A 12,067-nucleotide genomic window follows, 5' to 3' on the forward strand; every position below is an offset into this window, starting at 1 on the left:
TTTAAATGTACCACACTGTGGGAAAATGACATGGGGCCTAATACCTTGTAGAACATAGTACATCATGGGGAAAGATTCCCCCTGTCCAGCCCGAAATCAGAGTAAATGGGCATTCTCTGAAGAAGTAGAGGAGGTTTCGGAATAATTAATCCATAGCTTACTCTACAACAGTGATAGGCAACATGCAGCCAGAAGGGGCCGATCAGGGTTCAGTGTGTGGCCTCCAAGACAGTTTATTTATTGTTGCCCATGTGCAGGGTTGCCAGATTCCACTGGTTTCAGTCTGTGTATTTTTTTCCCCTCCTGATTCTTGCTAAAGTGACATACATGTGAAGTGACGTGCATGCTGAATGCACACAGTATTGTCTGTGAGAGCCATGGGCTCCCTCTGCATCCAAATAAAGTGCTGCTATGGTTCAGTCTGCACACCTTGCAAATTTTAGGTATGCAAGCACAGTTAGGAAAACTATCCTACCCCAGGAGACCATCTTGGTTGCAACTATCTTGCCGCACTGAGATAAAGGAGGGCCTTTATCATGCGGCCCACTCACTGGCCTAGGTTGCCCATCGCTGCTCTACAGTTGAATTTCCTGGCAGCTCCACAGTCCATCCAGGGCTGCTATTCCTGCGTAGGGTTGCCAGATGGTTTCAATGAAAATACCGGACACACTTGACATTACATCACAATCTACATTACATCTTATTTAGAAAATACCGGACATTTATATTTTCTCATTTATATTTTCTCAAATTGTTTCTCGAAATGAAAGCTCAAATACTGGACTGTCTGGTTCAAATCCGGACACCCGGCAACCTTATTCCTGTGCTAGTCTTGTGGATCCATCACTCTGCAGAACTATCAGCAATACCCTCCCGCCTCCCCCAAAGTGACAGAAGGCAAGAAATGCAGAGCCTACTTTTGACATGCCTATTGCATGGTCTGCCTGCTTAGAATATGAGCTGGAGTCAGGATTTACACCTTGGGAAGGTTGCTATGTGGCTGGATTGTGCAAATTGTACAGACCATAGGCTAAGTAGCACTGCAGAGCTTCACCCCCCTCTCCCAGGAGAGCTAGGGACAGAATCAGGACCTGCATGACATGCATTGCTTTTCCAAGATCCACAGTGCAGAAGGAAGGGCACAAGCTGCTCTGTTGTTTAGCATTGTGAAGCCTTTTTTCTCTTGGTGAGTTTAGTCTGGGGAGGGGCCAGTGGGGAAGGGAGCTCCTCCATGCTTTATGTATAATTTATATAGTATACAATTATAATTAGAAATTAATACCAACTCTTTTAAAAAAATTTGACTCTAAACAATACGTTGTGAATGACCCAAAACCCTTTTATCCTGAACCGTCCTTCAAAGAATTTTGAAATTTTCAATGTTTGCTCTGATTTGGAGCCAAGCCAGATTTCAAAATTCCCAATTCTTTCATGCAATGGAACTTCCACCTTCTGCATAGCTTTGATTTTTGTGTGTCTTAGGCTGCACAGAGCTAACAGGGACTGCCAGTTGTCTTGGTCACTGATGCAGAATTTAGAAGGTGGGTAATCCTCCTTCCCTTCCTAATTCCCTTGCAATGGCCAGGGAAATTCTGTCCTAAGGATATCTGTCCACAGAGTCAGAAGGTCTGCAGTGTATCACAGATCCCATTCAGCTCACAGTTAGAAGGTTGTTTGCAACCGGAAGGGGTATAAACTTTGAGTTTAAATGTAACTTTACATTCTACAGAAACTGATGGATAAGTCCCCTACCCGCCACGGAAAGTTTTCTATTTCCCTTTATCAAAGAGGCAAGAAACCTTCAGGTGCTGCTCTATATGATCAATGGAAATGTTCAATTGTTTCTGAGCCTAGCCATGCAAAATGGTGTGGTGAATGTGTGTAATACACACACTATGTTGTTTATCATTCATCACAAGCTTTCTGCAGACACTCCAAGGTTCAATTAGGTAGAGGAACTGAGTCACCGTGTCCTGAGTTATCCTTATGCTACTTTCAAAGTTAAAGCTGCCTAAGGGAAAATGCGTTTCATGAACTAAAGCAGAGGTTTTGCTGTTGTTCCACAGTAATGACAGAGGGTTGGTTAACTTCTTCAAAGTGTACTCAGATTCTCATTTGTAATAAAGCAGGAAAGTCATCCTAATCATACCAGAGAGGAATGTGTACGCTTATGTGTTACATGTGGTTCTCTCTTTCAGGGTTTCAGAACTAGCCTTTCTGGAATATGTTCTCATCCTTCATTAGACTTAATACTTAAAAAGAAATGTCCACTACTTCCCATGGTAGCTTTCATTTCCAGGGAGAGCAAATCAGTTTTCCCCCATTGGCCCTTGACCAAGCAATTTCCCAGGAATGTTTCTCCACTTCATTTAAAAAACAAAACAAAACAGGACTTTCAAGATAATCACCAGATTGTAAAAATTTCCCAAGGATAAAGTTACTAAATTACCAGCAGCCTAGAAGGTGGCTAGGTCTGTTGTCAGTCTCTCTATGGGTATGTCTACACTACCCTCCTAGTTCGAACTAGGAGGGTAATGTAGGCATACCGCACTTGCAAATGAAGCCCGGGATTTGAATTTCCCGGGCTTCATTTGCATAAGCGGGGAGCCGCCATTTTTAAATCCCTGCTGCTTCGAACCCCGTGTAGCGCGGCTACACGGGGCTCGAACTAGGTAGTTCAGACTAGGATTCCTATTCCGAACTACCGGTACACCTCGTTCCACGTGCTACACGGGGTTCGAAGCAGCGGGGATTTAAAAATGGCTGCTCCCCGCTTATGCAAATGAAGCCCGGGAAATTCAAATCCTGGGCTTCATTTGCAAGTGCAGTATGCCTACATTACCCCGCTAGTTCGAACTAGCGGGGTAGTGTAGACATACCCTCAGTGTTTCTTTCCATCGGAGAGTTTTTGTCTAATACCAGGAAGTTAAAGGTTCACAACAATTTAACAAGGACTTTCATAGCAACGAGATTTATTGCACTGTGTTTCCATGGTTGTGCATTCTATAAATGGTCTAAGGATTTGGAGGGTCTAAGTAAATTCCCATTAAGGTACAGAAGGATAATAAAATGTTAATACACTACTGTTGTACTATGAGAAGGCACTGGTTCTCACTGACTATGAATCAAATTCCATTTCCAGAATTTGGGCTTCTTTGATTCCACTAGTATTTATTAATCCAATCTATGGATTTCTGACTACTGTAGTAATAATTATTTGAAAAGTGATGGTGCTTGGAAGACATGGGCTCAGCTTTACAGCACTTGTCTCTAATGGCTCATTTGTGCCTCAGCAGATGCATATCCTGGGAAAGAGGCAAAGGCAGTATAGACAATGAGGGTATGTCTAGACTACAACCCTCTGTAAATTAGACATACCGAAATTGCTAATGAAGCGGGGATTTAAATATCCCTTGTTTCATTAGAATAAAAATGTCCACCACTTTTTGCCGATGCGGCAATTTGCCATAAAAAAGCTGCAGTCTAGACAGGGATTGGTTGGCAAGGAAAGCCTTTTCTGACCGATCCTGTAAACCTCGTTGCATGAGGCATAAAGGATCCATTTGGAAAAGGCTTTCCTTGCCGACCAATTCCTATCTAGACTGCTGCTTTTTACCGGCAAATTGCCACATCAGCAAAAAGTAGTGGCCATTTTTATTCTAATGAAGCACAGGATATTTAAATCCCCGCTTCATTAGCAATTTCGGTATGTCTAATTTACATCTCTCTGGTGACAAGGTGATGAAGTGTTCCACGTTGTCTTGTAGGAAGCACAAGTCAGAGACTAGACTTCAGGTTAACTATACAGTTCCTTGGAGCTGCATAGTATTCTCCTGCCTGTTCTTTTAGAACCTTCCTTTAAGGTTGAACACTTGAGTTATTTACTATGTGCTTGTCTTTATGATGGGCTATTAATTTAGACACAGAATCCATGAGGTTAGATAATTATTCTTCCACCATCTTTCATTATTTCATTCAGATTTTCCTTCAAAAATAAGCCAGATTTTCTTTCTAAGGTCAATTTGAGTGTTTACAATTTTAATAAATATTGTTAAAAATAAGCCAAAAAAGGAGATCTGAACTCTCTACTAATTCAAGTAAAGGATCTTTCTGTAAGATTTACAACTGTTATGGCATATTTTGAAAGCCAAATTTTAAAATGCTTAGGGAAGGCAAAGATGTTGGGTGTGTGTGTGGATGAGTGTAAATTATGTCTTAAAAGCTTGGCTAGCCCATATACTACTGTTATTAATTATTAACATCTGTTATTACAAAGATTGGTGCTGGATAAAATAATAACATTGCCAGACTATACTGAAGTGATGGATACAAAATAATTTCAATTCTGTTACTGAGAAGTTGCCCATAGCTTAAATAAGCACTTCTGTAATTGATTACAAGTTCTGACATTACTCCTCCCCGAATCTCTCCCAAAATCATATATTTATATTCCTTGTGAATGGCCTGATGCTTATGACTTTTTTGGGGGTAAGTTAATGACATAAATAACCTATCATGCATTTTACTGTACGTTTCCTTGAGCAAACTAGATGGAATGCTTTTTAATAACCATTATTAAAACTATTAACATGATTTTTATACTTGCCATGTGCAGACACTTTGGATATAAATTGATATAGAATTACTTAAAATGCTGCATATAAATTAAACATTAAAAAGGTAGATACAGACAGGCTAAGCAGCTCAATTATAATAGTTGGTTTTGCAGTTGCTGCCTCAAGGACACGCCATCCATTTCATATCATATGTCCTTCTTTTGAAAGATGATCACTGAGGTTCAAGTAACGTTTCAGCACAGCAGGAAATTGCATAATTTATAGTCCTTTAAAAAATGAAAAACAGAAAACTGCTTTTCATAAATTAAATCTCTCTCTTTCTCTCTATTCCTCCCCTGTCTCTTCCTCCCCACAGATTGGAGCACTAAAGGATTACTACCACTTCTACCATAGTAAAACAATTAAAAGGTCAGTTCTCTCAAGTAGAGGTACCCACAGCTTCATTTCAATGGAACCAAAGGTAAGAAAATCTAGCTAGACAAGCATCAGAGGCAAAAGCTTCTGCATTTTTAATTTGAAATGTCATACCAGGAGACATTTGCCTGGCTGATAGCTAGCATTACAAGAGCTGATATACTATCTGTTCACCAAGGTACATTAAGATGAAACAAAAACAAATACCATGTTATTAACTGATGTGTTATCCTCAGAACATAATGTCCAAGGTTGTTCTTTGGGGAGATGCACTGTAAGAATTTTGTTAATGTATTAATCTTTCTGCCATGCCTTCCTAGCTTAAACTCCCAAGATAACTTTAACAGGCTGCTGTTTTCTAAGTGTCAGCTGCCTTTGCCAATGAAAAATGTGCAAGGTAGGATGATATCCCCATGGTTTGGTGGTATTTTTGGGGGGACCTTTTATGATCAGTTATGGTAATAAGGGAATTGAGATTTGTACACTCTATTCCATGTTCCTTTTAATTAATCCTTCTTCCTGATTTTATATGAAGAGGCCTTTTTTATTTGAAATGTCACTTCTCACTCTATATCAAATGTTTAGTCTTAGTAACTTTTAGATATTGGGTAACTGACATTGGGTAACACTGGCCATTCTGTTATAGCATTGCATAATATTTTATCTTATAATTGTGGCTGGGAATGCTTTTTTATTTCAAGCCCCTAATTCAAGCAGTTTTGTAATTTCTCCCCCAAACCACCTTAGAGTTGTAATTACTTGTGTGTTTCCTCAACCAAGAAATGAGTATTTTTGAAAAGTCTGAGGAAATTATTCAGCTTTTTGAAAAAAAATATTTCATGTATGAAATAAATTCATGTATGAAATAAAACCCTTAGTATTTTTCAACAGTTATAACATTTTCAGTTACCTTTTTAACACTTGGATTGTACAAGTATAAAGTATAAAGGTTAATAACAAATAAAAGCTGAATGCTGTACATGCACAGCATATAGTTACCCAGATAAATGAATGTCACAGACTATGTCTACACTACAGAGTTTTTTTCAGAAAAACGGCCATTTTTCCGAAAAAAAAAAACTTCACTTACATCCTCACTGCAATCACGTTCTTTTGAAAAAAAATCAAAAGAAGTGAGGGTTTTTTCCAACATTGGTAAACCTTTCAGAAGGTTTAAGAAGGTGTGGACAGGGAAGAGGGAGTTTTTTTCAAATGAAGAGGAAAGAGGAAAAACACAGGTGTCCTGGTGGCCACTCCATCCACAGTAATCACAGATTAAATGCGAGATATTCATTCAGTGTGGACACTATCTTTCAAAAAAGCAGATTGCTTTTTCGATGCACTTTGGCTGTACGGATGCTCTCTTTTGAAAGACTTTTTTTGGAAGATCTCTTCTGGAAAAGCTTCTTCCAAAAGAAGTCTGCAGTCTAGACATAGCCACAGAATGACACTGAGTGGAATTAACCTTCCTAGTGGTGTGGAAGGCTACCTAGGAAGCATAAGTTGGTTACATTTTGCTTTGCATTGAAAGCAAGTACAGAATGTGGGTCATCTACAAAGAAGGTTCTCACACAGTGTACGGTTAAACTGTCTTCTCTAAGGACTCCATCAACTATAGTGTCAGGTTGTTTCAGTGATAAACACGGAGAGGGACAAGGCAGGAGAGTCCACGAATACTCAGATCTATCAAACAAATACCAAGTGCTCCCTCCTGCATAGGTGGTAGCACAAATGGAGTGGAAACCCTTTGCATCTTCTTAGCAACTTCCCCAGTACACATGAGTCTTCTGTGGGCACAGAGCTAGTGTAGCTGACTTTGTTACACAGTGACTCCACTTAGCACAATCATTCTGGTTATACTCAGCTGCTGGATGGGCCTCTGTGGACCACTAGCAACATTGTCAGATTAGAGGTTCCTTGAGAAAAATGTGGGGAAGGGCTAAGGCAGAACTGAGCAAAGAGTCAGGGAGACATAACCACTTCCCTGAGGACCTTTTGCTGCGCCAAGTAGATTTTGGTCACATCTGAAAATCAGTCCCATAAAATACTACTATTGAACAGATCATAACTATGAATTTCTTGATTTGATTTTTTAAATTATATTGGTATAGCACCGAAAAGCTCCAATCAAGGTTGAGATCCCATTATGCAATTCACTGTACAAACAATGAAGACATATGCCGTGTGATGGTGTTTTAGATTCTAAGAGAAATTTACAATCTAAGCAGGTGAACACTAGGGCTACGTCTACACTGGCCCCTTCTCCGGAGGAGGCATGCTAATTTCAAACTTTGGAATAGGGAAATCCGCGGGGGATTTAAATATCCCCCGCGGGATTTAAATAAACATGTCCGCCACTTTTTTTCCGGCTTGGGGAAAAGCCGGAAAAAAGCGTCTAGACTGGCGCGATCCTCCGGAATAAAGCCCTTTTCCGGAGGATCTCTTATTCCTATCCTGAAAGTCAATCCATGACAAGTGAAGAGTAGGGGGAGTTGCAGAGATGTTGGGGAGCTTCTCTGTGCTCCCTTCTGTGCCTACCTGACTTTCATTTAGAATCATGTTGGTGCAGAATTCCCCTATGTAGGAATGAAGTAGGAATCAGTATTTGCCCCAAGTTTATTCATTATGTGTAGAGTGCCAACAGATGGGGATATTAATGGGAGGGAGAGTTGAAAAATGAGTGTGATCTCAGGCCATGTGTACACTACTGTGCTACAGCCATGCCATTGTAACCCTATAGTGGTCTCAAAGGGGTAGCCTGGGTAAAGTTAGTCTGTAACTTTAAAACAAAAATGAGTAGGCCGTTTGCATCTTAGAGACTAACAAAAATATATATCTGTAGTATCATGAGCTTTTGTGGGCAAAACCTACTTCCTCAGATGAGCAGAGTAGTGATGCAGACTACATCAATGGAGAGAGTTTTTCTACTCCACTCCCTTAAGCAATGGTAGCTAGATCCATGGAAGCATTCGTCTGTTAGCCTAGCTGTGTCTGCGCTTGATGTTAGGTTGAGGTAACTATGGCACGATGGGTGTGCATTTCTCATACCTCTGAGCACTAATGCTAGGTTTACATGTAGTGGGAAATCAGGAGTGACACTAGTATCAAACAGATGTAAGTAAGATGAGAATTGATCTCTTATTGCACCAATTGGATTACAGTTTAAAGTGGATGTCAGTAATGAAGCACACAGGAAATTAACCACACATCACAATAACACACGTATATGAAATACACAAGTCTGTATGCAATGAGTGAATTTGTTTTTAAATAAACAAGTGGGCCAGCAGTGGAAGGCACAGAAAACCAGAACCATGACCTATAATGTGTAACCTACGGTAGAGCAAAAGTATCTGAAAAATCAAGATAGCATACATGACTGATCTTTAAGGCTTTGTAGTACAATGCTTAAACAAAGCATGTTTGCTTAACAATCTTTCATTAAGAATTTCATATCTGTGTCTTAATTTCAAATGATGTACAGACAAGCTAAAGTGTGTCCAGTTTTGCTCATCAAGTTCCCAGTGCTCTGCGTGACAAGAGACCTGAAAAATGAAATTTTGCACAGAGCAATGCTGCTTAAGTAGGAAATTAATAATTCACATACCATGTTTTAAGCTCCATCTGTGAAATCTTCAGTTTACAAATGGGAAAGGCATTTACAGTCCTATTGTCTGCAGCCATTGTTTTTAGTCTAGAATGATCTCACTTTTTGATTTTGTTAAATTCCTTTCATATAGCATTAGTTTGGGTATAATCCATATTTGAACTTTTTTATACTCTTAAAGATGAAAGTCTAACTCTGTTAAGAGCGGATCTTTTTTAGTTGGTACAGGCAGTCCCCGACTTACGCAGATCCGACTTATGTCGGATCCGCACTTATGAACAGGGCTTTTCTCGCCCCGGAGCTCACGGGCGGCAGGTCGCCACCCGTGTCCTCCGGGGCGAGAAAAGCTTCTCCCGGTCTCCCTGGTCTTCTGGGGGGGTCCAGCAAAACCGCTGGACCCCCCCCCCCAGCAGAACAGGGACACCCAAGCAAAGCCGCCACCTGGGCGGCTTTCCTCGTTTGCCCGGGAGCAAAGCCACCCAGGCAGCGGGACTCCCGCCGCCTGGGCGGCTTTGCTCCTGTCCCCCTGGTCTGCTGGGGGGGTCCAGCAAAGCCGCTGGACCCCCCCAGCAGACCAGGGACACCCGAGCAAAGCTGCCCAGGTGGCGGGGGTCCCGCCGCCTGGGTGGCTTTGCTCGGGTCTCCCTGGTCTGCTGGGAGGGAGGGGGTGCAGCTAGTGCACCCCCCCCAGCAGACCAGGCTTTTGTTGTGGGACATCTCGGTAGAGCAGCTGGGGTGCTGCCGGGTTGGTCCTGTGGGAACCTACCGGGCAGCGCCCCAGCTGTTCTGTCCCAGGCTCCAGATTCAGCAGCTGTTGAAACTGATCAGGCTGATTCCAGGAAGCTGGGGGCAGAGCAACTCTGCCTCCAGTTTCCTGTAGTCAGCCCCTGGTCAGTTTCAGTGGCAGCAGCTGAATCTGGAGCCAGTTCTGACTTACATACAAATTCAACTTAAGAACAAACCTATAGTCCCTATCTTGTACGTAACCCGGGGACTGCCTGTATTTAAAATGCCACATTTTGTCAGCACCAATTTGTCTTCACTGGTTCTTTTACCATTGCTACCAGAGCAGAACTTGGGGTAACAACAATGACAACTCTTAACCAAAATGTCACTATGTAGACAAGGCTATATGTGCAGAAGTGTCCTCTAGAAAGATCACAGTGTGACAAAGGCAGGCTAAATAGCTATAAGAAAATGGTGGAAAGCAGAGAGACAAGCTCTAGAATGATAAAATCTGTTCTCCCTAAAAGCTGAAAAGGGGTTACCTCCAGTCAATTAGGAACACCCAAGTCTAGTTAAAAACTGCCTGAGGCTTTTAAACCCCTCCTCCCATGATAGATGGGGAGGCAAGACGAGGTGCTTCAGAGTTAGTAGCAACAGGCAGAAAGTCTTCTGCAGGGTGAATGGCTGCTCTCCTCCCATACAGGGGAAGATATATAACAGATTGCTGCTTAGAGAAAGGACTGGCACCCTAGGAACAAGTACAAAGCCACCAACCTTCAGGTTGAGAGTAGGGAAAGATTTTCCTCTGTTATTTGTTGGAACTGGCTTCTTTTTCTTTTATTTCTTTTTGTTTTTATTTTGTTGTTGTTGTTGTTTTGGGGGGGAGGGTATTTTTGTTTTGTTTGGCAGAGGGGCACTCCTGAGGCTGACTGGAAAATACTGGGAAATAAAAACCCCAAAGGGGGAAGTAAACACTGACCAGAGTGGAGACAACTTACTCCAGCCCCTTCTTGCTAGAGGGGGAAGCACTGAGCCTGTGGAGGTGCCTTGCCACAACTCTGTTCTTAACTTGGGCAGAATAGCAGTGTTGAAGTTTGCAAGAGAATAGAGGAAGGAGGAATAGTAGCAACCACAAATAAATCATCATGTTGCTACGTAGCAGTGTTTGTACCAGTTTACAAATGGCTAAACAGTACGTTAGACTGACATAGGGTTTAGCTAGTTGAAAGGCTGGGAAAAGGATGGATTTCACCACAAGATTATGGGTTTGCTTTGGCAAGGATTCCGGTGCAGAAGTTGAGAAGCTACTCCATGGGAATCTTGCCAGAGAGAAGAGAGAATGTACTCCTCTCTTCTCGATCAGTATGCTTGTTACAGATATAGAGGAGGGTTGGGAAGATGTTATTTAATTATTTTTGGATTTAATATGCCAGGACTGAAATCTCAAATAGAGTAAAATGGGTGTTTATGTGTGTGTGTTGGGGGAAGAGGAGGATGAATCAGAACTAATATATCAAATCATGAAAGATCAGTTTGAGAATTTCATTATGGGGCGAAAACCTTAGGCTACATCTACATTGGCAAGATTTTGCGCAAATACTCTTTAATGCAAGAGTTTTTGCGTTAGAGTATTTGCGCAAGAGAGCGTCTACACCGGCATGTGCTTTTGCGCAAAAGCATCCGTTCCAGTGTAGACACTCTCTTGCGCAAGAAAGCTCCGATGGCCATTTTAACCATCGGGCTTTTTTGTGCAAGAAATTTATGTTGCCTGTCTACACTGGCCTCTTGCGCAAGAACACTTGCGCAAGAGGGCTTATTCCTGAGCGGGAGCGTCATAGTTCTTGCACAAGAAGCACTGATTTCTTACATTAGAACGTCAGTGTTCTTGTGCAAGAACTCGCGGCCAGTGTAGATAGGCAGCAAGTTTTTGCGCAAAAGCAGGCGCACAAGAACACAAAATCTTGCCAATGTAGACACAGCTGTGGGGTTTTAAAAAACTTGTGGTTTGGACTTTCAACTTAGAGCAATTCTATAGAGAAGTTATTATGGGAAAATTTGTGTTTAGCATTGACAATGCTAAGTTGTTAAATGTCATAGTGAACAAAAAGATTTTGTTAGCCAAACAGGAACATAAAGCTGTTCAGCCATAGGCCAGGTGAGTTACTGATGCCTGCATTATTAGCCATAAGCATACAAGAAGACAAAGAATCAATATTAGTGGGTAGCAAAATAATGGAAACTGTCCTGTTTTCCACATTTGAAGCTTGATTAGTGAGTTGGAAAGGTACCATATCAATGAAATATTATCCACACAGGTGCTGCATTTCATTGTGCTCAAACTTGTTGTACCAGTCATCCTTCCTCCTTAACATTAGTAGGATGAAGAGGTAGTCTTTGTGTAGCTACCCTTGCTAAAGGATCCTGCTTCTGGGCGTATTTAGATCATGAATGTACAAAATTGCGTAGAAAGATTTCATGTTAATGCCTGCCTGCTAAGTAGAACCCTGCATATCTGCGGATATCCACTTTATATCCATGGTTATCTGCAGGGCTCGCTGAACCACGGTGAGCCCCGCTTGCCAGCCGCACTGTCCAGCGATCTGCGCATGTGCAGATCGTTCTGTGCATGCCCAGATCACCCGAACCCAGCTCTTCTGGGTTGCAATCTACTCGCCACAGGCGAGTAGATTGTATTATTTGTCAAGCCCTGGTTATTTGCATCCTCAGATATCTCAGTTTTGCA

At 41.8% G+C, this 12,067-nt stretch overlaps 1 protein-coding gene across 3 annotated transcripts in view; it reads left to right on the forward strand.

Annotated features, from left to right (window-relative positions):
• PCSK5 (proprotein convertase subtilisin/kexin type 5) overlaps positions 1–12,067 on the forward strand; it is a 336,184-nt gene that overhangs the window by 33,541 nt on the left and 290,576 nt on the right. For 2 of the 3 annotated variants that reach the window (XM_025178860.3, XM_075931730.2), the window contains exon 2: positions 4,933–5,037. The exons of the other annotated variant lie outside the window; for it this stretch is intronic. In XM_025178860.3, the coding sequence (XP_025034645.3) occupies positions 4,933–5,037 (105 nt within the window). The remainder of the gene's footprint in view (positions 1–4,932; positions 5,038–12,067) is intronic. 3 annotated transcript variants of the gene reach the window in all.

The sequence above is a fragment of the Pelodiscus sinensis genome, chromosome 6 (assembly GCF_052426305.1).
Source record: "Pelodiscus sinensis isolate ZL-2025 chromosome 6, ASM5242630v1, whole genome shotgun sequence".
NCBI classification, from domain to species: Eukaryota; Metazoa; Chordata; order Testudines; family Trionychidae; genus Pelodiscus; species Pelodiscus sinensis.